Raw genomic sequence first — 27,415 nt, forward strand, 5'->3', positions numbered from 1 at the left:
GAACTAAAATCAGGAATGTTCTAATCAAAACTCGCATGGTTGCTGTAAGAACAACCCCACTGAGTCACATTTGCTGTTTCAGATAGAAAAAAATAAGTAGGCCTGCATGTGAATCATTTAGAACGTGCATGTTTCATTCAGCGGTCTTCTTTTTGTTGTCTACTTTGTATTTCAGTAAACTACTTTTAAAAGTTTTGACAATTTACATTGAAAGATCAAAGGCTGTCATCTTGCTTTGACTGATGTGAGCATTGGGCTTTAAGGACGGTGTACATTTTAGGACATCCTCAGGTCTCAGGAGTCAGAGAAAAATGAATGAAACCAAAGCCTTTTTATTCTAGTCTGATGTCCGACACCGGAGGATGTCCTAAAATGCACATCGTATTTATGAGGCTTTGTAAATTATTATTTAATAAATTTAGCTTTAGTGGTATGCAACCTTGGATTGTTTTGTCATATTTGATTATTATGTTGCTTTGATTAAAAAATGATTAAAATGGACAAACTAAACATGAAAAAACTGTTCAAAGTTTTAAGTCCAATATTTTGTATTTAATTTTTTCAGTTATATACAGCTTGTTTAGCTGCACCATTGGCTAGCATGGTTGCCTCGCAGTCCCTGGTTCAGCTCCCCGCACGTTTGCATGTTCTCCCTGTGCATGCAAATCTTTTAGGTTGCAGTTTCTTTATAACAATATTCTGAATTGGCCCAAGGTGTGTGTGTGTGTGTGTGTATGCAAGTGAATATATTGTTTTGTCTCATCCAGGGTGTAAAGGGCATACTGCTCAATGATTAAATGAAGATAGGCACCAGCTCACGGCATCGCTAACAAGATCAAATGGACAAAAAAAGTGTGATGAATTCATAAGAACATCTACAAGACTGTTCTCATGAATGTAAAATAATAAAAACTCAAAATTATTTCAAAGTGGAAAAACAATCAAATATGGACAAAAACTTTTTATTAAGAGTTTATTTACCTTTAGATTGGCATCTTGCAGAATGAGCAGACAGTAGCATAATAATTTAAACACTATATAAATAAAATAAATCATTTAAAAGTGAAAAAGATGTGTTGCCATGTGTGCAGGGAAATTAAAGCTACTTTAGTGGATATCAGAATTAAGAAGAAAAAAATAAACAGACAAATGAGACTGTCAGAGCAGGTGAAGTCACCACAAATCAAATTAGTGACATTTTACAAATGTGGTACAAAATGTTATTTATTTAATTCATTTTTTTTTATTCAAATATAGCACGGGATTTCTTTTTCCTTACTTAGTGTCTTGTTCCTAATCAGAGGACTTCTTTGGACAAAAAGCCCCACAAACAATATTGGAAATGTGTAATAAACCTTAAGACAAAGACTTCAAAGCATTGTCTTAAAACACCACAGCAAATAGTGCATCAATCCTTTTTTACGGCAGACACTGACTTGTCTGTATCTCAACTACTCACACTAAAGATGAAAAAGCAAGAAAGAATAAATGTCCACCTGAGAGCCAAAGTGCTTTTGGATTTGTTTCAAAAAGAACAATAAATACACTAAAACCTTTTAGAAAATAAATGCTAATTTAAAACATTCTGAGAAACAAAGGTCTCTTTTTGATGATTTTTAATTTGATGCTTATAACCTTTTTGTTTGATTTCTCCAATTAAACTGAATCATAACCACTTGTGGTAAGAAGTCAATAATTTCAAAATAAAAAATGCTCCGAAAGTTCATTCTAATTCCTTTGCAAATGATTGACCACACCGACAAGTTAGGTCCTGAAAGCATCACAAATGGCACCATTAATAGAAATAAAGGCACTAAGGAGTGTGTGTTTGGGTGAAAATGGGTAAATTTCAATCCACTTCTGTTAGGCCACAAGGTCTTCTGAACTCCTGACCTCGCTCATGGATCCACTTGTTTGATACTGACAAAAAAGGAGAAAAGAAATGGACAAAAAATTAGCACCCCTTTAAAATAAATGAATCATTTTCTTTCAGCTTGAACTTTGACCTACCCCATTTACTTCCTACAAGAACCGGACAGGCTGCATGTCTTGTCCTGTAGTCTCCCTCCCCGCTCCTGAAGAGATTGTACCAGAACACTGCTGTCCCCTGCAGACAAACAACAAAAAGGTCAAAATTCTTGTTAAAGCCAAAGAACATCAATAAAAACTGACTAAAGATGCTGAGAATGAAGAACTTTGGTAAACAATATACGGATAACTCAGCAGCTTATTTGCATCCTTCATATAAACACAGCCAATCTGATTTAAGTCAAATCTTATTCACTACGAATCAAACTTCATAGTGGCAAACACAGAACCTTTCTGGGCCAAATCACTGCCCCAAAATCAGGGAAGACTGTGGCTCCTCCCGCCTCAACGTCGCTCATCTGAAAAGAGAAAACACAGAGACTCAGAACTTTTCCTTAATTATTCATTCATTCTGTTTAATAATACAGATAAAAGAACACAGACAAACTGAAAACAGCAGCCCCGTGTTTGTAAAACCATCAAACCATCATCACTGGTCCAAAATTGGTAAGCCAATAAAAACCACAAGAAGGAAAAAAAAAGAAGTTTGCTTTTCTGTTGGCATCATGGAAGAGCCTGGACGTAAATAGGAGTAATTTCTTAGGAGGTGAAGCAAAGAGCTAAAATCAGAGTGAACATAGGCACGGCCTACACTAGTTTGAGGGACCTAAAGAAAGCTACAAAATCACGGACTGATAGTGACCTAGCTTTGTTGCTACTGGACTTGAAGGTAGTGATATTTTTTGTCTAATGGGCTCGACACACGGGAGGCGACATCGCCTCTCCTCCATTCAATTTCAATGAGACATGCGCGAAAAAACGATAATCGCGGGTCTCTCTCCTACTAAGCGAAACGGGAAAAACGTGCGTGTGAAATTTTGCGCTCGTGCACGGGCGACCCAGCGACGCAATCCCAGAAAGTTGAAACATTTTCAACTTTTCATCGCTGTCGCTCGGACGAGGACCAATCAACAGAGGTTTCATTCACTGACCAATGAGCAGACAGGATGCTCCGTACATCTCCGAGCAAACATGAAGGAGAAGTTGATTATTATTAAGTTTTATATAGTAAAATCAGAAGTAAGATTTCACATAACTCTAGCAGCACCTTGTGAAATATCATATCTACCACTTAATTAACTCTGAACTGCTTAAATAACCTTAATTCCCTCCAACCTGACACAGCCAAACAAAACAACGGAAGTTTCAATTTCGCCATGGAACAGAACGCATAGATGGTTTTGCCGCTGGCCGCGGGTCGCCTCCCGTGTGTCAGGTAATAAAAGCGACAGCGACGAATTTCGCTGATTGCGGTCGTGTGTCGCCTCCCGTGTGTCGAGCCCATAACACTGTGGATCTTTTGGCTTCATGGCTTATTTGGTATCAGTTGGCTCATTCTAGTGTTAACTTGTTCTTAGCGCTAGCTACAGCAGGATGTGGCAGGATTGTTTACAAACGTTGTAATTTTGCTTTCAACCAGTAGGAGTAGTGTTGCTTTAAATAAAAAGTTACGAGACAGCAGCATGCAAATGTAAGGAAAAAAAAAAAGGAAACTCCCGATCAATTTCAAAATCAATTCAGTCAGGTGATGATTAGTGGAAAAAAATAAATAAAAAAAAAACACATCAAAAGAATGAATCACAACCAACCACAAACATAATACCGTATTTTCCGGAGTATAAGTCGCACCAGCCATAAAATGTATAATGAAGAAGAAAAAAACATATATAAGTCGCACTGGACTATAAGTCGCATTTTGGGGGCAAATTTTATTATTTTTCTTACAAAATCTGAGACCAAGCATTTCACATTGCAAGACAAGTACCGGTAACAATGACAGAATAAACAATCAAGGCGCAACAGTGCACCACGGTCTCCAGCAGAGGATGGCGGTGTTTCAAACCCTCCCAGCGGGCGGGGAGAGCGCCCGCAGCACCCCGCCACAGGCTGCAGCAGGTCATGGCGGTGTTTGAAACCCTCCCAGCGGGGCAGAGGAGCTAAAACCTGGACTGGAGTCGGCCCGCAGCAGCGTGCAACGGTCTCCAGCAGGGGAGCTCATTCCTGGACTGGAGCCGGCCCGCAGCAACGCAGTATACATAATTTGGTATATAAGTTGCAGGACCAGCCAGACTATGAAAAAAGTGTGACTTATAGTCCAGAAAATACGGTAATAGGTTACTAAATTTTCATTCATTTTCTGATTACATGGAAAATTTATGATAGCTTGATTTAACCCTCCCACTGTCTTCATGAGTGACCCCATGAGGAAAGTTGACCATTGAGCAAGGTTGATGGTTTATCCCTTGAGGTCCACGTGGCAGGGGTGAGGAGTGAGCACCACCTCACCCCTGCCATGTGGACCTCAAGGGATAAACCATCAGCCCTGTTCAATGGTCAACTTTCCTCACGGGGTCACTCATGAAGACAGTGGGAGGGTTCAAACTAATGAAAAGGTTTGCCTCCTAGCTGTTTTTTAATATAACTCAGCTTTCAACAGATGCAAGATTCTGCCCTGCACTATATATTTTCAACTTACAATAATAATAATGGATTGGATTTATTTAGCACTTTTCTAGGCCCTCAAAGTGCCTTCCATTATTCACACACTTTCACATTGATGAAACACATTGCCATCCCTCGCACTGTGGAACTAGTGGGAACCGGGCTTTTTCTGTTCTAGCCCCGTCACTGTGGAACCAGCTGCCATCTGCAATTAGGCTGTCTACCTCTTTGTCGACCTCAAGAGTCGACTGAAAACTTTATTTTTTGTGTTTAGCGTTTCCAGAACATGTTTGAAGTTGGCTTGCTTTAATGTTATTTTTAATTCTTGTTTTTAATTGCTGTTTTATTTCTTGTGAATTAGTTTTTATTCACTGTTTCATTCCTCTGTCTCATGCTCTACGCTTTATTTTCTACATTTTAACTTCTCTTTTCATGATTGTATGTCTTTCTATGATGTGTTCTAGTGCCTTGGGCACCCAAAGTTGGGTTGTGGGAAGGCGTTATATATAAATAAAGCATTGACTGATTGACTGACACACTGCTGGTAATGGTAAGTTAATATGTAGCCACAGCCACCCAGGGGCGGTCTGATAAGAGGCAAGGCTGCCATTTTGCACCATCAACCCCTCTGATCACCAACACAGGCAAATTGGGTGAAGTGTCTCTTGACCAAGGACTCTACAGCAGAATACTCCTGGTGGAAGGTGGAGTTGATCACGCAATTCTCCAATCATGAGGCAACCCGCACTACCTCCTTGTGTATTTTCTCCTGGTAGCTGTAACTGAAATATCCATGTCTTTACCCCTAAATTAGCATTAATCTGATTTATTATGAGGATTCTATAGATGATGGATAGAACTAAATACAGTGTAATGTGATGTAAGTGGTTACTTTAAAGAAATGATCAATAAGATGTGATATTCTATATAAATATGAATGATCAATATTATTGATCTTTTGATATTTGATTTAAAATGAAACCAGGTCTTTTGGTAGTCCAGGGAAATCACACCTTTGTAATAGTTTGAGACAGAGGAAAAAATATAGTTTATAAAAATCTATTTTATACTATATTTCTACATATCTGATTGTTTAAAGGGGATATTTCAGTTTGCAACTTGGTTTAGTCAAATAATGACCAAAATTATCATAATAAACCAAACTACAGTTTTGTTTTCTGAATGTGCAATCACCATATTTTTTCATGCAAATATTACAACACAGCTAATTTAGTATGGGGGATGGATACTGGCATGCTAAAGGGGAAAGGCCAGCAAAACTCTTCACAATATGTACTGGAACTGATTGACAAAAGAAGAAAAAAAAACTACTACTTGTCTGCAAAGATTCCTGAGAATAAATCCCGTTTACGGGGCGAGTAGATGAATTGCTTCAGCCTACAGTATGGTGTTGTAAATATGATCGACATAAGACATAAAATATAGGGGTCTATGAAAGTCAATCAATCCAAGTCCAAGATTGAACCAGAGCATATGCTTTCGTCCAATAAGCAAAAAATAAAGATTTTGAACGGTTTCCACAACTAGCCTCCTATTGTCGGCGACTGAGCGCACATACTTACGTAGTTTAAAAAAGTTGCCATGCGATTTCCAGTGCCTAATCTTTTGAAAGCATCAGGCTCATCTTTCTATGAAGACAAAGTAAAATACGAGAACAAAGCAGAACACAAATTACTTACATAGTTTAGGAAGGTAGCAAGTCTATTTCCATCGACCTTGAGGTTGCTGTCAAAAGGACGCTGTAACAGATGTTTATAGGTTTAACCCGTTATCAAAAGGTTCACACTTGGAGCCTGCTGCCTAGTGCACTTAGTGGACTCACATCCAGAGTATTCTGTTAACTATCAGGAAAAAAGATCTTTAAAAAGGAGAACAGATTCAGGTAATTAAATTACAGCTTCCATTTCAATGGCATACTTCAAAAATCTTACAAATACGTTTTTATGATGATTAAAAAGTATATTCCAACTTTTTGAAACACTTGCCTCTGTTTGCTTTATGTATTTTCTTTTAATTTAGCTGTTTAAGATATGTTATCCATTTTAAATTACATAAATAAAAACTATGGATTTAATGATTTAATATCCGTTTGAAGCTGCATAAAAAATACTGACACCCTGTGGTCAAATATGGGTACTGCAGGTTATGTATCAAAACAAACAAGCCTGTTCCTCATAAGGTAGGAACAGAGACATGGGGGTTAAACTTGGGGTTTCTTTCTTTAAAAGTCTGAAAACAAAAGTGAGTGTCAAAAAGTGCACACACAGCTAATCCAGAATCCTCACAACAGCAGGTATGCAGGGATAAAGAGGCTGACCCCGACAAGGTCCCAAAACAACCTGCTTATGCCTTTAAGGGTTGTCCAAACACAGTATACCCAATTAGTGTTTTTATAATTCCCCAGATTCAAAACTTGATTAACTCATAAAAAGAAAATATTTCATATAAATCCTAAATGGGTTTTAAGACCAACACAACAGAAGAAAATTCAGGCAATCCTCACACCATCAAAGGGAGGCGTAGCAGCAGCAAGAAACTGAACTCACCCTGGAGAAGTCAAAATGTGGCTCATACTGTCCACCAACGCCATAGTTAGCAACCTGGTGAGCCATAAAAAAAACACTCAGTAAAAAACAGGACATTATAAATATTTTTTATCCACTGACTTGACCATCATGAAACAAGATTTCATGATCAGTATGACAATGGGATGAACCTTTTATGTGGTTGTAAAGAAAAAAAGAGAAAGCTTCCAGTGTAAATTTTGTTGACCAACTATTTTCATTTTTTTATATGAATAACTTTTTGCGAACGAAAACGAAACAAAAACTAAAAAAATAATACTTAAAACTCAATTATCACGAATATTGATAAATATTTTGTTGACGAATAAAAGACAAAAATTGACAGTAGCAAAAATCCAATCAGAAAACAAGAACGACGGGAGGAACGGAAAAGAACCAATCAGCAAAAGGAACAAGTGGGACTAGACGAGAGAAGAACCAATCCGGAGCCGACTGCTACTTGAACAAGCTGCGTGTAATAGCTGAACAAGTTATGTCTAAAAGGAGAAAATGTCCACGGCTGGGAGGAAAAGCATTAGATGTGATGATCTGAAAAGTATTTGGTGAGTACACGTCCGAGGTTTCCCCACGTTATAAAAGTGTTACGGAGGTAGCAGCGAGCCGAGGTGGGTGAGGGCATGAAGAGCGATGTTTTTGTGAGGAAATAACGCTCAACCTACCTTGGTAAATTAGTTTGGGGAAAACCCCTTTAGTTTACCCCTCGCATTATCAGGGTAACATTTTTTAAGGTTTAAATTGCATGATGTCATTTCCTGTCATGCTTACAAATATTACTGCACATTATACAGATGTGTGTACTTTAGTAATACTGAGACACAATTTCAAACTGTTGTTATTAAAACAATTATAAATATAGCAGGGATTCCCGCAGAAAATGAGTTGAGCCTGGCGGCTTCGACCATCGGGGTGTGTGTGTGTGTGTGTGTGTGTGGGGGGGGGGGCACTCTGTCTCGCAGCGCTCCTCCGATCCAAAATATTTCCTATTGCTTTACAGTTTCCAATAAGTGTAGTTAACATTTCCTTTGCAGAAGTTGAAAATTATGCATCAGAAGAAAAATACACATTTATTATAGCCGACTAAAGTAAGACTAAAATTAAAACAAATTGGACGACTAAATTAAAAAGAATTTTAGTCCAAAGAAAAACTAAACAAAAATGTATTGTCAAAATTAACACTGAAAGCTTCTTAGGGGACATATTTTATATCAAATAAGAGAAAATGGTCATTTATTTATTACCTGCAGTAATTCTGCTGTTTCCACCGTCAGGCCGGTGATATCTTCTATTCTCTGATTAACTCTATCAATAACAACATCCTCTTCTCCTTCCAGCCACGCACTGAACAAATTATTCATTATGCACACAGTTAGTTTTCTTATTTTACATAGCTTGATCAATCAGCCATAATAATAAACAATAGAATAGAAAAAACTATGAGATTGTAAAAAATTATAAGATCTTATTTTTTAAAACAATTAATATGATAGTTTAAAGTTAAAATGTTTCACGTAAAAATGATTCTTCAGCTTTTTCATCACAAGTTTCACGTCATTTCATGCTACACATGAAAACAAATTTACATGTTAAAGCCATTTAATATTATAATTTTGGTCAATGAAGGTAAGAAAATGCCTAATCTAGTAATCAAATAAATAAAAAGGAACCAAATGAGTCCCTTCTTTTTAAAGGCTGACCTTTTAGATACTCTGTAGTTGGCTGTGGTCAGAACTCCTGTTTTAGGATCACGAACCGTCGCTCTGGCAAGCTGCAAGGTTAGAGAAAGTGTGCAAAGAAATGTATTTTTATGTTGGAAACCGAGGATTTTGTAAACAAATAAGCAGTTAGCCAGCAGAAAGCAGGAGGCTAAAACTTCAGGTCTCACCCTGGGCTTGGCCAGCTCTTTAATCTTCTCGATCTCTATGTCTGACAGCATTTCCAGGTAGCGTACGATGTGGGGGTTGTCCCACTCGTCCTCCTCCTTCATTGGCTTCAGCAGGAGACGAGGGTTCCTGTTGCCATCCTGGTAGCGACAGAATAAACGGCTTTGCCTTGCTTTAGTCTAAAGGAAACATAAACACACACAAAAGACTGAAGAAAACTTACTCGTGTAATTTATGATAGTTATTTTATTAAATGCTCTGCTAAGGAAGAATGGCTTACATTAATGAGACAAATTTGTTTTGGATCAAATTTATATCAAGATTTGGTTGAATAAAAAGCAACAACAGCTATTACCATCTGAACCCCCTCTCCTCTGCACAGAGCCTCGTAGGCCTCCCTCTCTGGAAGGTGGTCTTTAGGTCTGGTGTATGTCCCCAGCTGGATGGACTCCTCAGAGGCAGGCTGGTAGGCCTGGTTCATCTCATTTAGCTGTTTGGACAGCAGCAGCTCAAAGTAACGGAGGTTTCCTCCCGCCCTCTCGTGGCTGGGGTCTACCGGGGGGAAAGCATGAGTTGTTCATATCAATGCAGTGATGTATAATAGCTTTCATTTCCATTTTTTACATTGGCTTGCATGATGAGAGCAAGTCTGACCTCTTGTGGACATTATGAGAAAAACATCCACCATATAGTGGCATAACACCTGTATCCCGTGGAATTGTGTCTTAGGGCAAATGCCATCAGATTAGTTACATAAGCAGAACAGCACATTTTCATAACTCTTGAGATGCAATTCTGAACATTCTAATTGTTGCATCTCTATCTTTTCTGTTTCTGCTAAGTTTGAAGACTAAACTAACATGATTTAACAAAGACTGCTGCTTGGGTTTTATCTGCTCTGTATGCATTTTTATTCCTTTTAGCACAAAGTGGATCTGCATACACTCTACCTAAATTCCTTTTCCAATGACACGTTAACAAGGATACCACAGCCCAAAGAAGATGGTCTGCAGCTGTCCACAGAGCCCTTAGGTCAGAAATAACAGTTTCAAACCACCAGCCTCTCTGTGGAATGGACAACACCCCGCTGCTGTGGCGAGAACAGAGCAGAGCGCAAACCATTCAGAGCCAGAGCAGAGAGTGGACTGTTGTTATTAGTGAGAAATAAAAAAAGGGGCTACCCAATAATTACGTCTCTGTAAAGAGTTGTGGTTGTAATGACTGGCAGCCATGAGAAGCAACAAAATCACAATTTTATTTTAGTAAAAATGAAAAACCTCTTTACCAACAGCAACGAGTCTCCGTGTCAGCTCAACGGCTCGAGGCAGGTCACCCATTTGGTAAACGGAGTAGCTAAGATAGTCCAAAATCTCCGCTTTGGAGACCACAGCTTCCTCTCCGCCATCCAACTGTTTTAGGGACTGCTGGAACCACAGCACGGCGTGGTAGTAATCCGCATCGTTGTAGGCCGTCTTCCCCATGTCAAAGCAGTCGTCCACTGTTAGCTCGGCATTAGAGTGAACACCTGGGAATGGACAGAATATTTGTCAAGCTTTTAAACCTCCTTTATGATCAGTTAATTTTTCAAAACCTCTGGATTTCTTCAGTTTTTCAGAAAATGTTGTTTTCCTATAAACACCCAACTATAAAATCATCCAAGGCCAAAAATGACACCAGATAAAATTTTCTCCAAGTACACGTGACATTTTTCTCAAGTTTTATGGTTGATATAAAAGACGTTTATGAAGTTCTTTGTAAAAAAATCTTTCTCCCATGAAGCAATTTCAGCAGTTTTATTCTTGGTGGTTTCAGTGCCTTTCAGAATGAGCCGTTTCAGGGTTCTGTCGCTTTAAGAAAACAAGCCACAGCTGCCCATGCCTTCCACTTCCCCCACTCAGGCTGCTAAGAAGCTTCGATATATGGGAGGGGCTTGGAGCTGAGCCGTTAATCCTCTAATAGCAGGTATCAATTGTACACGAGTGGTAATTCTATTCTAATTTCCTTGTTTGTGACATCACAAACAGGAGCTTTTTGAAACTGCTTGTTTTAGGCACATAATTCCTAAAACCAACACCAAAAGAAAGCGGATGGACATTTTATCTCAGGTTTGGAGTGTTGTAGAGACCTACATGGTGGCACACAAGGATTCAAAAGATGAGTTTTGCATAATCTTTATTTTTATGCTACTTCCACTCAACATACTCATCTATTTTATTTTTTCATCATGAAAAATAGCTGTTTTGATTTTTTTTCTAACCAAATTCGGCTTCGGCTACCTGGTAATTTTCCTTTGGAGAAGGCCTCTGAATCCAGTTGGTACGTGTCCTGAAGACGCATCAGAGCCTTGGCTGCACCGGTCTGATCCTCTGCATCGGGGAAGTATTGCCGGTGTACAGACATGTTGGCGACAAACCCTGGAAAGATGGTAAGAATGACTCATATTTTAATAATAAAAGGATCATATGAGAAATAGAGAATGGATCTAATCTAAACATTGTGACACATTTAATGCTAAACTTCATGTTTGCCTTTTCTGAGCATAAGGTGACATGTTTGGGTGTCTGTAGGCTGGATCCACAAATCTAACTCAAAAATGCAACCCTGCTGTTTTGTGTTTTTCCTGGGTTTGAGCATATCTAAATCAGTCAGTGGTATCAAAATAAAAAACCTGCAGAGAGGTTAGAAGATCCTTCTTTCTTCTTTTTTATCTCAACTTCACACCATGGTACACTGCCTATGTTTAGGTTTAAAACAAATCTAACGCTTTATGGTTTGCTTTGCTAATATTATTCTAACGTTAAATTCAGATTTTATACTTTGGTTTTCTGCTTTTGGAACAAAAATAGCCTCCAAAAACCCTTAAGAAAACATGTGAGCTTTTTGATTTGGACTCATTTAAAGCAGCTTTTAATGAGGTCATATATAAAGGTAACAGATCAGCATTGTGAATAGTTAAAGCAAGTACTGTATGTCCTTTGCACACGTTATTGAGTGTAATTTGTGTTTATTAAAGTGTTCAAATTTTCATACAAACAACCAACAAAAATATATTTATGCTATTGTACATTAAGAAGTCTTGGTATTAAAAATATAAGAAAGAGTACCAATATGCTGCTTTACTGACTGATTTATAATTTCTACTTTAGCATTACTTCCCTGTGAGGCAAAAAAAACAACAACTAACCTTTAGTGTAAAGTTGACATTTTATTATTTGTATTTATGACAAATGTTGTTATTGTATAAATAAATCAGAATATTTGCCATCTGATTACATCCCTTCTCCACCTTCAGTTTTTTTATTTGCTTTAAATTTGTGTTAGTAAAGAAAAATCATCAAAAATTTTATAAAACACAGTAAAAACAAAATAAAACCTTATTTTCATGACATTTACACCCAGCCTCTAGACGCTCACTAACAGCCACATCTACAGATTGGTTTTCAGGAGACACTCCAGCTGCCGCACACAGATAAGGGCTTGTGTCTTAACACGTACACACACACACACACACACACACACACACACACACACACACACACACACACACACACACACACACACACACACACACACACACACACACACACACTCAAAGTGAGAACATGGACAAAATATGCATGGATGGGAAGCAGCTGCAGCAAAAACTAGACAGGCAGTTTTATAAGGAGACGCTTTTGGAGCAAAGCTGCACAGCAGATAGTTACACACTATAGCCAACGCTTTCTTTTTTAATGTACTCGTTTATCTCCTCTCGACTTTTTATTTGCTGCTCACTATATTTCAGACCTCCTTCTGGAGACGTTTTCTTACCATCCGATGGATTCTGAAGCACTAAACTCTCCAGTTCAGGCCACTCAGTGTTGAGTCTCTTCATCAGCTTGTAGGCGTTCACCGGGTGGGCCAGGTAGCCCTCTGGGTCAGACGTAGACACCTGAGTCAGGGCGTCCAGTTTACTGGCCCAACTGAATTATAAAAAAGGGATTGTAAAACAAACAAAAGTTCAGTGAAAAAACATTACAAACTCCTAAAATTTCTAAAATATAAAAACTAACTCCGTATTCAAGATCAAGTGATGTGGATTTTTCTACTGCAGGAACCGATACAGATGTGTGGAGTTTCACCGATGGCCGACAAGTGCTGTCAAATTTTTTGTGGATTTTCATGGCAGATTAGAGATGTTTTCAACCTTATCTGCATGCTTCTGAACAAATTTAACCAACTGTTGAATCTTAATTTTGTGCACTGCTCAGAATAACTAAATAAAAAACATTTAAAGCGATGCAATTTGGTGGAAATTTCACATATTCAGCCGACAAGGATGGTTCAGTAGCGTTTTGTTGCAGAGAGGATACTCTGCTGTGTGTCTGCGGGTGTGATGAGCTCATGGAGCGGGGCTGCGGAGTGAACAGTAGTGAGACAGAACTCAGCACTAAGGTTTAGGTATTGCTGCGATCTGTGGCAGACTGTTACTTCTCTGTAGGTTAGTAGGTTTTTATTTGTTAAGGAGGATTAGAAGGATGAATGTCCAACAGACAGTTCAGCTGTTTAACTTGAAGACGGGAAAAGGAGGCATGCAGCCGGAGTCTGACGCCAAAGCGAGTGTTTTTAAAACGATGCTTAATGTTTGAGGAAGATGAGCTGGGTCATGAGCTGACGCTAAAAACAAGTGTTGACGGCGACACTTTATTTTATATTTTCAGATTTGTTTGGGTCTGCTGACGAATGCTTTCAGGAGGTGCGCTCATGACGCTGCGTGTCCTGCAGGAGTGAGACGTCGTGCAGGCTGCCTTACTGAAACCTTGCGGCGTACAGTGGTCCACCTTTCTGGAACTCTCAGTGTGACCCGGGCATAAAAGCTAGCTTGTTTCACAGATTAGGTAAAGCACCTTTAAAGCAGCAAATGGAGTTTATCTCCTCTGAGATAGTGTTGCCTTGTGTTGTGACACAAGTTGCTTTCAGTCTGAAACATGTTACTGATGGAGATTTTTAGACAAATGCGAGAGAACTGGCTAGCTGCGCAGTGGCGCAAGAAGGTCCTGGGTTCGCTTCCCAGCCTGGGATCTTTCTGCATGGAGTTTGCATGTTCTCCCTGTGCATGCGTGGGTTCTCTCCGGGTACTCCGGCTTCCTCCCACCGTCCAAAAACATGACTGTTAGGTTGATTGGTCTGTACAAATTGTCCTTAGGTGAGTGGGTGTGTGAGAGAGAGAGAGAGAGAGCGAGAGAGAGAGAGAGAGAGAGAGAGAGAGAGAGAGCGAGAGAGAGAGAGAGAGAGAGAGAGAGAGAGAGAGAGCGAGAGAGAGTGAGTGAGTGAGAGAGAGAGAGAGAGAGAGAGAGAGAGAGAGAGAGAGAGAGAGAGAGAGAGAGCGAGAGTGAGTGAGTGAGTGAGAGAGAGAGAGAGAGAGAGAGAGAGAGAGAGAGAGAGAGAGAGAGAGAGAGAGAGAGAGAGAGAGAGAGAGAGAGAGAGAGAGAGAGAGAGAGAGAGAGAGAGAGAGAGAGAGAGAGAGAGAGAGATTGTCATGCGTGTCTCTGTGTTGCCACAGCGAGAAAACTGCTTTATTAATGATTTTTTTCATGGGGTTTTCTTTATCTCCACAATACATTTATAGCTATACTATGCTAGAACATTGTTAAGAAGAATAAGAGGAATTACTATTTTTTTTTTTACCAAATTTGATATTGCAGCTTTAACCAAAGTTGATCACAAAATTCATAAATGAACATTTTAATCAAAATTGGTATATTTAAAAAATATATATTGGTAAGTATCGGGCCGATATCTTGGTCTCTCCCTACTCGTTGCATGTGACCTGACAACACAGACACAGAAACCAGGAAAGAGGCCAAAGAAATCTCATTAGTGTCTGTTGGAGTAGAAATGTTTGTGTCATTAATCAAGCCTGGAGAAAGCAGATGGAACAGAGTTAGTAAGATTCTCCATTGAGTCATCTGCATTAAGTGGGGGTTTTATTTAGCACTATTAGCTGTTAGATATCATAAGGAGGAGGGGAGTAGAATATGAGAAAAATGATTAAAAGGTACTTTTTGACAGCAGCAAGCTTGTACTCCTCCGCTCTGATGTACTCCCTCAGAGACTGAACCAACTCCTTTTCTGTGTGAATCAGGTCAGTCATTTGTCCTGCAATGACACAGAAACAAAGGTGTTACCATAAAGTCGCTGCTTACTCACTGCCTTACAGAACATCTTTGGTAAACTGTTCTTCTGGCTCAGGTGAAAGAAATCCTCAGACACAAACGGCAGCTGAATATGAATCTTTGAAGAGGTGGTCGGTTTAGCGTGCATTTCAGGGAGGCACTCGGCCACGACTTAAGCCTGGTTTATGCTTCTCCGTCAGCTCCGCAAGAGACAGACACGCACCGATTGACGGAAGCGTTTTGCTCTCATACTTCTCGTCTCCTGGAGAGTGTTGCAAAGCAATTCCCCGGCAGGACAACAGAGGGCGTAGCGCTGTTCTGTGGTATCCTGTCATGTATCGGTCCAAGATAGTGTGTTTATATTGTGTATATTTTTTGTGTATATAAGAGACTTTTTAACACCAACAAATTTGTCTCTCATTCTCCTCCACCTCTTCATGCGCTCGCCACCTCTAAACCAACGTTTCCTGTCATTTCCGTCCACAAATAAAACACTTGCTGCATATATTTTCACTCCTCCAGTCACGGGGAATTAAAAGTTCATGTTTTTAGAGTTTGTTCGCGAGGTATTCTTCAAGCTGCTCCATGTCTGCCGCTAGTTATCCTCGGCTCTCTTTAAGGTTTTGAGGGCGCAATGCCGGTGGTGTAGACAACAGCGGCGTCCTGACCAATCACAAGCTTGCGTTGTCCGTCTCGACTGACGGATGTTTAGAAAAGAGAGCTCGACGCCGTCCGTCCTTGCGGAGCTCTCCGGCAGGCCCGCAAGGACATTGCATGTCTCCGCACTGACGCAGACGGAGAAGCATGAATCAGGCTTTATTCAACCTAAACAACTGACCAGGAGGGTGGAGCGAGACATTTTGCAATGCAACCAAATACGAGACATGATGTAAAAGTTTCGCAAAATGCAAAAAAAAAAAAAAAAAAAAACTCATAAATTTTTTTGTTTTTGAAGCATTTTAGAATTTTTTTGGGCACAACAAATTCAAAAAATTAAACTAATCTTTAAAAATCTATTTGAATATTTACTTGATCATAGAAAAGCACTGATTCAGTGTTTTTGGGCAGATACCAATTTCTGATTTTACTGTAATAATTAAAAATACCAAAACACTTGATAATTTTTTGCTCATGAATTTCTGGTCAACTTGAGATTTATGATTCTAGAAGTAAAATGCTTTAAATGAAAGATTTTACTGCTTGTCACTGGGGTTGAGTTTAGGGCTGAAACGATTCCTCGAGTACCTCGAATAATTCGAGTACAAAAAATCCTCGAGTCAAATTCTCTGCCTCGAGGATTCGTTTAATTCATATTTAATTAATTCATGGCTTTGCAGTCGCCTGTGGTCATGTTTCACCCGGACTGAAATAAGTGATGCACATGCCCACTGGACTGAATCGCACACGCGAGTAGGGAATGTAACTTAACTTTCTCTTAAGCTATGGCGGACAACGTGGACCCCGGTGGAGTGCGAAAAAGACAGAAAATGTCAAGATGTGGGACCATTTTTCACGTCGTGAGGTGGAAAACGTAGTCCAGTGAAAATACTGTAAAATGGATTTAGCCTACCACAACACCACATCCTCCGTGCTGCAGCACCTGTAAATGTCACTTCTGCAAGCGGACTCGGAGCCTCTACAAGATAACGCTTTTTAGCCTGTATTTCTATATATTCTGCCGACACTGTGCGACTTTTTCGTTTGTAACCAGCTAAAATTTTCTCCAAGTACACGTGACATTTTTCTAGTTTCAGCTCACACCGTACGTCTGGTAGCAACACGTCGGACTTAAAATGTGCTAAAAATTAGCATTTTTACACAAAACGTCGGACTTTTACTGTGTTGTTATTGATATTTGCTGTCCCTCGGGATTGCTGCAGCAGGACTGGTATTTATGAGAGGAAAACGAAAGAAAGTAAATAAATGTTTTGTGATCAGTATAATTTGACAAAACCACGGCAAACATGCTTTCTCGACAATCCTTGTTATTGTGTGAGAAAAAAAGTGTTGAAATTAAAACGGACGTGTGTTAACAGGGAAACAGCCGGCGAGCTGTTTGCGCATGCACCATGAGCGGTTCTGGTTCTGTTTGGGCCGCAGCCGCTCGCAGCGCTACTTCAACAGTTATCCTCTGGCTTGCAGGCTAGCAGATTCTCGCACGAGGGGAAAATCGGCTCAAGTTGTGTGCTTATTTTTTGCACAGGCATTTGTTTACTGTGAAGTAAAGTTGAAGTACTGAAGTTTTGCAAACTAATTTTGAATAAAACTTGAAGAATAACTGGCAACTGCTTGCTCATTTTAAGAGGTCTTTCATAATTATAACATGCTATTTGATATAATGGTTTACAAACACAAAAGGGTAATTTATTAGAGTACTCGATTAATCGAAAAAAATATTCGATAGAGTACTCGATTACAAAAATATTCGATAGCTGCAGCCCTAGTTGAGTTTGGGTTTACCTCATACAACTGAGTGTTAATACATTTTAGTCCTGATTTCACAGCATATCAATAGAATTAATGCATAAATTCATAATGTATTTTTTTAAAGAACAAAAAACAAACCAGTGAATAAACAGAACTGGATACTATTAAGTTTGACTGAGTTAACTGGTAAATAACTAACCTGAAACCTAAACGTCTGATTTTTATTTGAGTCTTTGAATGCAGCATTTCCAAAAAAGCAATAAAACATTCAACATTTTTTTCCATTTGTCCCTGAACCATCACCTTCACTAAGAGCCAGTTTGTTTTATCAAACACAGATATTTTTATTCCAGAAACATGAATTTCAAAATAATTTGAATTTGAACAAAAACAGTGTCCTTTTAATTTATTTAATTGAGATAAATGAGAAAAGAGGTAAATATGTTTTAGCCTTCAAAACCACAATCGGTGCATCTCCAATAATTTTATCTAGATGACGTAAAAAAAATTAAACCGTATTGTATTTTTAAACATGTACAATATTTTTCGACTTCCTTCAGCAGTCTTTCAAAAAAGAATTAATGAAGTACAAAAAAGCATGTAGAGAGGTTTGGGCTGATATCGATACTTGATAATATCGCTGTCATGGCCGATAACCGATATTTACCAACATTATATTTTACATATTTCCCTACACGTTGGACACTGTGTATGTGTGTGTGTGACTGGCCAATACTGATGCTGATATATCGGACATCTCTACTTAAGATCATGTGACATTTTTCCACAACAGGGGCTTCTATTAGGATTGCTACTCTAGTATTGCTTCATGAATGAGCCCACAGAAAGTGCTACATAACATCTGCAATGATAATCAATCTGCCAACAGTTGGCAAATGAACATTTTGGAATCAAATTAAATTAAATATTAGGGATTTGTAACCCACCGATGGATGTAAAGACCTCTCCATGTGTTGTCCAGGAGCAGTAGAACCAAACCCAGGACACGATCGACAGGAAGTTCCTCATTTTGTCCTGATTCTTGACCTGAAATAAGAAACACGACTGTTTCTGTTACCATAGAACCGACATGAGCAGTCTGTAATAATAAATGTGCATGAGGGGTCAGTGTGAGCTGAAACCTTACATTATTTAACACGGCCACTAGATGGCCAGAGATATTCACGATAAAACAAACCATGGCTGAAAACAGAGGTTGGACTAAAAATAAAACATTAAACAATAAAACATGTTTAAACCTCAGTTTATAGTAACACATTACGTTTGTCAAACTCAGTTAAGTTTGACATATTAAATAAAATTTAACATAAGAATATAAAGCAAGTAAAATCAAAAGCAGAAGGCTTTGTGTAACCTATTGTTTCTATGTTTATTATTACTTTGCTGTCTGGCGTTTGCATGAATAATATTATCTGAGGCAAAAGAAACTTGAGCTTTCCGTTCTCACATGAGAAACTTTGTAAAAGTGACAAAAGCTAGACTTTCTGCTCCTGGATTGTGTCCAACTCTACAGCAGCACGACTCGTAAGTGATGACTGTTTAGATGTGAAACACACACACACACACACACGCACCCACACGTAGACGAACATTCACAATGCTTAACATGAGCACAGCGCTGTCATGTCTGCACCACTCTATAATCAGACTGCACAGAAAATGATCATCTGGAGGATTATAATGAGACTTTGGTTAGAAGGTACACTCCAGGTGAAAACCAAACCCTTTCACTTCTTTGCCACCTGCTTAGAAAACACGAGTTGACGTTATGTTGCTGCAGAAATATGCTAAGTTAATGCATGAAACATAAAAGCTATGTGGTACTAACATATGACGTTTTAAAATTATACAAAGGACCAATTTGGAGAGCATAACTGCAGAGCAAACTTTCAGGAGTGGGGGGTGTCCTATAAGGTCATTTCAAGGAGTCATATAGGAGGAGCGGATGCAGAAAACAGTATTTGGAGTCTTACTCATTAATATTCATGATATTCCAACATCTCCCCCCGATTGGCTAACAGAAACGCAACTCTTCCGCTGCCTCCAGTCACCCTTTTGTTCTTGTGTAAAAACTGCAACATATGTTTGATCTCCACAAATCACACAAGTCTGGACCTGTTCCGCCATGTTGTGGAGTTGCTAATGCTAATGGTTAGTTTCTATTTGTCAAAAAGCGCTCTGCTCTCTCCTGGAGACAACATTTAACAGAGACTTACCGGGTCGTGAGTCCATGAATCCAAATTTACAGTGTGACGTAGATCTATGTTACTTTTTTGGTTTGACCCGACCGGGATTTGAACTCTGATATCCCAGTCCCAGTGCGGACACCCTACCACTAAGTCACTGAGCTGGTAAGCATTGCCCTGACTATTTTCTTTTATAATAAAATTGCAATAAATGCAAAGAAATCTAGTTTATTTTGTGTTTTGCTAGTAAAACATGAATATTAGCTTGTGAGGCTACAGAGTTTTCTGATTTCACACCTGATCTGCTAGATTAAACATGACATTTATTGATAATAAACTTTCTGACTTGTATTTCTATTTATACAAGCCCTGCTTTGGCTTTGGGAGTCATCTCTGGTTTTCTCGGGGAGTGTTGGCCTGGATAATTATTGCAGCAGTCCTAAAAACAGATAATAAATGACCAAATCTCACCCCTTGTAATTTGCAGCCAGAGTGATTGCTCAGCTCCAACACACTGGCGCCTGTTGCTGCAGGCTGAAACAGCCATGACACATTCCTGGAGGAAAATCCTGCTCCAGATGTTTCTGGGATCTAAACCAGGCTTGGCATCTCTGGAAGGCCTTGGGGATCGGACCGAGGACAGGATGTAATAGAAATGTCCTTACTAGGGATGCAACAATACCAATTTTTCCCAAACCGATACGATAACGATACTTGGATCTGAATACTCGCCGATACCGATACCTATACTTCTACCACACAAAAAAAAAAATGCAATGATTTGGAATACAGATTTTGTTTTCTTCTCTGCTTTCAACAGAAAAAGACTGTGAGGTAGATAAAAAGTAAAATATATGAATAGAAATCATCACAAAACTAAAATATTAGGTGAACAAAAATGACAAGTTACAGTGAAGCCATTTTCAAGCAACTGCATTGGTATCGGTTCCTGGTATCGGTTAACTTTTACCAATACCGATACCAGTATCGTATCGGTATCTGCACCGATACCGATACCAGTATCGGTGCACCCCTAGTCCTTACCTGACCTCTGTTGTGTAAAAATATCTTTGCATGTCCCTGACCTCTGCACAAAGCAGCACAGGAGCTTTAAAAATAAAACTTAATGTCAGCAAGCTGTGTAAGTGGAGACAAGCAGAACCTGTGCTGTGGTGTGGTTCTCCTCCACATGTAACTTCACAACCTGCAGCTGAATCTCAGCTCGGTTAAATTTAGGGCAGGTTTCGTGGGTGTGGCTCCATGATAGAGATAAAAATAACCCACTGTGGTAAAGCAGTTAGGATGCAAGGTCTGTAATGGAGCAGGGGTTTGCTGAAGAACAAACATTTACTCTAACAGTGAACGTTTCAACATCTGCAGCAGAGCCACTGAGTGTATTATGGATGATATGAGCAACATCTGTCTCTAGTCACAGCAGGGCCAACTGGAAAGTATATGAAAGTAAACCTGTCTACAGTATGCTAGAACATCTGCAGCTGGAGGATTTACACACAGCTCAGCTTTACTAACAAAGTCCAAGATTTCAGGAACACTTTTCAGCAAACTAATTAAGGAAAACATTTATCCGATTTTTTTTGGGGGGGGGGGGGGGGGTCTGCTTAAAAACTGTCATGCTACTTTTAAAAGTGGGAAACACTTTTCAGACTTCACATTTCAAGAGACAGTTTAAATCAGCAGTTCCAGTAACAAAGTAAAAGTACTTCAATACTGTTCTTAAGTAAAAAAAAAAAATTCTCAGGGATGCACGCTTTCCAAGTATTTTATCACCCCTTTATCTGTACTTGGACTTAAGTAAAAAAAAAAAATCTAGTTCTTCTTTCACCACTGAGCAGAGAAAAGAGAAAAGCTGCTCACCGGCTGTTTTCACTCTGAGCTGTGTACACATGCTGCAGGACTGCGAGATTATATCGATGCTAAACAGATTCTCTCCTAAAAGGCATGCATTTTCCTCCTCTAAGCACAACCATGCAGGATGTGCAGAGTGATGCATAATAATACACCAGATAAAACATGTGCATATTTACACTGTGAACATGCTGAACGTCTCTTGTCCATCTGCATGCAGGGGAAAAATCTAATACAAGCACTTCTGTGTAGCTGTTGAGTGTGTTTTCATTTCCAACAAAAGCACAAAATAAATCCACCTGAAACATACACTCAGCTCTTATTACAGTCAACGTGTTCCAGTTTGTGCTGCTTCAAAAACTTTAAACTTTTCTCACATTTCTTTAACCCTCTGGAGGAAGGAGTTGCAACGTTAATACCTACCTACCTGGTTACTCCACATACATGTTTCATGAGCATTTTTTTAACTCAGAAGTACCCCTGAAGGACTTAGTTGTTCGTCCTTCCATCAAAACTTATTTTGAGCCTGAAAGGGTTAAACAGATTTTCTACTTAGCATGTCAGTATTACGCTAAAGTAAGTGCACTCATTGTTTGCACAATACAAATGTTGCTTGGCTTTCACTTCCTTTAAAAATGACATTAAACATGAAAAATTATTGAGAGAAAAAAACATACCATGGGTCAATTTTGCTGTGAACCTTGCAAAAGCGCCATCAGTCTGATAAAAAGGAAGTACGCATTTCCCCACAAAGTTCAGTGCTTGCTGGATGAAATCAGTGAAAAGATTTTTTTTCTAATAAAGCAGATTTTTTTGCCTAATTGTAGTAAAGACACAAACCATTAATCCAAAACCAACTGCTGCAGATATTATATTAATAGACTGATGTTTAAATGATAACACGGAGGCTCAAACATGCATCTTTAGTTAAATAATAAATACATTTTGAATTTCTGTCCCTGCAGCTTTGACTCTGCACAGCCGACAGGTTGATGGCATCTTTCTATTATTGCTGTTTCCAGTCAGTATCACTGCACTGTTTAAAACACATCACTAAGGGTCATGCAACCCATTAAGAACGCATCCTTTTGTACTGGACACATTAGGATCTGTTTGCAGAACTGGAACAAAGCCCTTGGGCATGGCCTTTGCTTTTATTATAAAAAAACAGTCACCATGTTGACCAGTAAGCCAGCCTCTGGTTATTTCTTAAATGCTTGCATCAGGACAGTTTAGTTATTACTAGATAATAACACGTTTCATTGGTTCTGTGGGATTGCTGGAACAGAACATCTTTATCCTCTCCAGCTGGCTTGGCCCGGTGAGTGAGTGACGTCAGTAGTTTCTAGAATGTTACATCTCAGATCGTCTTGTTCCTTTGCGTTTCCCGTCTGCCTGCACGTTTAAAGCTCCAAGTGAAAAACAAACGTGCGCTATGTAGCGTGTGCGTAATGTAAACATCGTAAAAACACGACCCCCCTTACACAGACGTCCAGAAAGTTCGCGCAAAGTTTCAAAACTTTCCCCTCGCTGCAGCGTTGTAGCCAGACGATTTAAAATACAACAACGGATGAAAACATTCCTGTTGTAGCAGAATGTCTCAGTTTCTACTTTATTTAGTCTTCAGAACGGGCTTTGACCCGACATATTTGAGGAACGAGCAGAAACAGCCTGTTGGAGCGTGCTGAGTCTAAACAGCCATGCAGCATGTTCGGGAGGAATAACGCCAGAGAAACACGAACATGGTGTGAAGATCCTGCTTCTGCGGCAGATAATCATCTATTAATGTCATCTTACCTTTACCCTGGAAGGCTTAAAACGAAACTGTCACGCTCTGGTGCGTGAACGAAACCACGCTTTGCACCGCAGAGGGTTTGAGGATGTACAGAGAGCAATTGTAAGCGCTGCCACGTCCAGATCCAACTGGAGGGCAAAACACCGTAAAACACCTAAAAGATGCACAGACACATTATCTCTGTTGCTGTTTCCCCTCTGTGTTGCGTTTGTGTACAGCTCGTGAACTACAGAGTTTACAAATGATCGTTTTAGTTCAGATAGTTCAGCTATTTCCACATGTTTGTTTTATGTATTTTAATTAAATTATATAATTAATTTGATATGGCATTCCTGGGAGTCAACTAGCTTAGTGCTATAAATTCTGATTGTTTTGTTTTTTGTTTTATGATTTAATTTTAATTTTGGTATTGGCTTTTGATATTTTTCTTAACAGATATCTGGCATACTAGTATAGTTAAAACTATTTATGTATTTTTATCAGTATGAGAATTTCACTTTAGGTAACTTCATCCCGTTTCTCGTATCATACACTTTAAATACTATCTTTGCAAAATTTGACGTAAACTTCTATTTAAGTTTGACCAGTTGTGCGAGACAAAATGTCAAAAACTAAACCTTGAATTTGTCATAGTTTGACATTTTGAGAGGAAAAGTAGCTGAAAAGTTGTATACAAGATTTGTGCACTGGTAAGTATAATTGTCATCAATAGAGTAAAACCCTTTGTCAATCATTTCCTCTGTTACATTTATCTTGGCTGATAATATAGACATCCTATTTGTATCGTATGTGACAGACCATGCATTGTGGGGAGAACAAAATGGGAAAAGTGAATCAGCAAATAGTACATAATTAAAAATAAAAGCAAAAAGTGCCTGCTTTCCTGCCTCCTTAACCCTCCACCACACTTGGTCCGCCATCTCCACCCTCGCAACATGACAAATCTAGTAGGTCTATGTGCATGTGGTAGCTATTAACAAGTTTATGTAACAATATTATTACTACAATGAAGGTATTCCTTGTTTGTTTGATAGTTTTAATTAGTTTTTTTTTTCATTTTGACATAAATCGGACTTAGCCAAAATTTATATTTGCAGGTCAGAGTTGGGTTAGAACTGGAAGCTCTAAACCAGAAGTGGTGTATCACTAGACTTTCATTTTTCCTTGACTCACATAAAAGCAGCTTCACAGCTTCCTTTTTAAATTTGCATCCGGGTAATATTGTGGCCTTTCAAGCCATGTATGTTTTTAATTTACTAAATTCCGTTAAAAGATGCTGGATTTGAAACAATCCTATTTTAAATTCGCATTAATGGCATAAACCAAAAAGAAAGACGAATCTTTTAGGCTAATTACGGTAATGTAATCCATGCGACCAGTCACGTTTGCAGCGTGGGATCTGGTTTCCAGGCCTTGTTCTTAGAGTGGACCGACCACCGAAAAGAGAAAAAATAAATCTTTGTAATTACCTGCTGCTCTTGAGTTTCTCATTTATTTAAGACTAAGTCGAATCTCTTTCATCTCTGTGCAATATGCACAAGAAGAGGGTGATGCAATATAATTTAGAATGATCCTGATTACAAGGAAAGAAAAAGATTTTGCTTTTTTTAAGAGTTTTACAAAAGCTTGGATTACTAAAATCTTTTTTCTTTTAATGCTGCTTTTGATTGTTGAAGTAATTTATTTATACACTCAGATTTTTTTTCCTTTTATGAAAGAGAAAATAGGTCCATACAATCTCTGATGCTCTTTTTTATTATTTGTGATTCTGATTTGGCTAAAATCTTTTATCAAATATGTCACCGTGTTTCACTTCTTTGAATTCTTGCAAGACACTGGCTGCAGATAAAATCTAAAATTTGATTTGGTGCTCTTTTTTCAAATGCATTTACAGTCATTAAGGCTGATCACATGTTGCTGCTGCAGCTCCTTCCACATCATGACTCATCATAATGACTCATGAGATCCAGTGGAAGAAGCAGACATGGATAATATGTTTAACAGAGAGAATTACATCATTACCTTATTCAGTCATAGAGCATCCCATAATAGCCCACAGATACTTTAGCCACCGTTTCATTATTTATTTATTTATTTTCTTTATTAAGAAAGAAGGAAAGAAACTACAAGAAATAAAGTGAAATAATAAAATAGAGATTATGAAATTGACTGCATCATGGCTGCCAGGTATAAAAATGAAATTCCATTTGAAGAAGCATGTTGAGACCGTGCCAATCATGGTTAGCCTGGCAAGCCAGACTAAATAAATGTATTATTTAGTTATCGGTCCATTATTTACAAACTTTGCAAAGCAAGAATTTGGTCTAGTTCACTAGGCTAAGTCAAAGTGCCAGCAAGGGAATTTTTGAGGTTAAATGTGTACAGTCCCAAAATGACCGCTAGATGTCAGCAGAACTCTAATGATAAAACTGCTTTGTCCTTAAGGATGTTTGATTATCAGCTTCTCTGCTGTAAAAAACAAATGTTATATTTTTACTAAACAAATACCTGAGTATAGTCAGTTACACAGCTTCTGCTTGGATTACTACTTTATTTTACATCTTTTCTAAACAAATGTTGGATTATTTTCACTGGGATCGCAAGTAGAGACCAATAGCATTAGGGGGTTGTTGGCCAACTTGAAAAACCTCTTTGATGGTCAAGATTCAGGAAATCTGGTGTTTCTTTTAGAATTTTGAGACAAATCGGAGTGGCTGCTGAAAACTTGGATGGATTTTGCTTAATTGTGTTATGATTCGCCCCTTTTTGTGCTTGTGTTTAACTTTTTCTCTGTTGTTTTTGTTCAGGTCAGCTGCAGCTCCTCTCAGGAATCCTCCCCTTCCCTGTGAGCCTCCTGGAGTGCTGCAGCTGAACCACATCATCTTGATTGCCCCTCATTCTATTTCAGGCCACTGCTGCCAGTCATCAGTGTGGAGTTGTCTTTGCTGAGTTGTACATGTATGGATTGAGTTTGGTTTTGGTTTTTGGTTCCCACAGTCAGTGGAGGAAGTTTTGTTTATTAAATCTTTTTGAACTCTGGATAAAGGATCTTTATTCCTGCAAATGGGTTACTGCAGAGGCAAACCGTGACATTACAACTCCACCAAGATGTCTGACCCAGCAGGAAGAACCCAGAGACAAGACCCTTCCTTACCTGCCTCTGGTGAGGGTGCTGCAGGAGAAGCCAGCCTTCCTGTTCTGACCCAGGAGCTCCGCAGCTGCATGTCAGGGTTGCAGCAGTTGCATGGACGTGTAGCCAGACTGGAGCAAGCGCCTGCTCCCCCTCGACAGGTTCGTTTGGGTCGTCCTGAAACTTTTTCTGGTACCGCAGAGGATTGTCGACCATTCCTCACCTCCTGCCGGCTCCATTTTGACTTTAATCCAAGCGAATTCCCCTCGGAGCAGAGCAAGGTGGCTTTTGCCTTGAGTTTCCTGACGGGCAGAGCCAAGAGGTGGGGGCTGGCTGAGTGGGATCGTGGAGCGGAGGTGGTTCGTTCCTTCCGGGCCTTTTCCACTCAACTCCTCGTGGTGTTTGATCCCTCAACACCGCACCGCGCGGCTGCTTCTGAGCTGCTCCGGCTCAAACAAGGAGACGACAGCGTGGCGTCCTATGCAGTACAGTTCCGGACGCTGGCGGCAAGCTCCCGCTGGCCTGATGATGCACTGGTCGACGTCTTCCTTCAGGGGCTCTCCAGCGAGCTCAAGGACGAGCTAGCCGCGAGGGAGGTTCCTGAGGAGCTGGAGGATCTTATCGATCTGGCTGTACGCATCGATCGGCGGAGGATGGAGCGCCTTCATGATGAGCTCCGCCCACTGACTTCTTCACCTCGTCCTCACCCGATTTCTGTGAGTGTTTCTCACCTGGGCAGTGACGCCCCGCCCTCGGAGCCCATGCAGCTAGCGGGTCGGGTGTCATCCTTTTCTCCGCCCTCACGACCGCCCACCAGTG

At 39.5% G+C, this 27,415-nt stretch overlaps 1 protein-coding gene across 4 annotated transcripts; it reads right to left on the bottom strand.

The window, feature by feature from the left end:
• Positions 1 to 1,209: 1,209 nt before the first annotated feature.
• On the bottom strand, positions 1,210 to 27,031 carry LOC107386792 (prolyl 4-hydroxylase subunit alpha-2). Of its 4 annotated transcripts, none has more exons than XM_070555361.1 (15): positions 26,621 to 27,031; positions 18,546 to 18,645; positions 15,058 to 15,154; positions 12,827 to 12,978; positions 11,293 to 11,430; positions 10,302 to 10,541; positions 9,372 to 9,568; positions 9,019 to 9,195; positions 8,831 to 8,901; positions 8,375 to 8,474; positions 7,098 to 7,151; positions 6,114 to 6,179; positions 2,319 to 2,387; positions 2,011 to 2,107; positions 1,210 to 1,920 (listed from the first exon to the last, which is right to left on the bottom strand). In XM_070555361.1, exons 1-15 carry the CDS (start codon positions 26,810 to 26,812, stop codon positions 1,850 to 1,852), a joined length of 1,821 nt encoding a protein of 606 aa, XP_070411462.1. In that variant the 5' UTR covers positions 26,813 to 27,031; the 3' UTR covers positions 1,210 to 1,849. The 4 variants fall into 4 exon arrangements, with proteins under 4 accessions (XP_070411462.1, XP_070411463.1, XP_070411461.1 ...); XM_070555362.1 differs by lacking the exon at positions 6,114 to 6,179 and adding an exon at positions 6,231 to 6,290; XM_070555360.1 differs by having other exon boundaries at positions 8,831 to 9,195.
• Positions 27,032 to 27,415: the final 384 nt, after the last annotated feature.

The sequence above is a fragment of the Nothobranchius furzeri genome, chromosome 10 (assembly GCF_043380555.1).
Source record: "Nothobranchius furzeri strain GRZ-AD chromosome 10, NfurGRZ-RIMD1, whole genome shotgun sequence".
NCBI lineage: Eukaryota > Metazoa > Chordata > Actinopteri > Cyprinodontiformes > Nothobranchiidae > Nothobranchius > Nothobranchius furzeri.

Excerpts from the sequence above, each read along its gene's own strand:
- LOC107386792 (XM_070555360.1), bottom strand. The coding sequence starts at position 26,812 with ATGGTCGACAATCCTCTGCGGTACCAGAAAAAGTTTCAGGACGACCCA. Across the intron at positions 15,155-18,545 it reads AGAGGTCTTTACATCCATCG|GACAAATGACTGACCTGATT; the intron begins GTGGGTTACAAA and ends GTGTCATTGCAG. Across the intron at positions 6,180-7,097 it reads CACATTTTGACTTCTCCAGG|AAAGATGAGCCTGATGCTTT; the intron begins GTGAGTTCAGTT and ends TTGTCTTCATAG.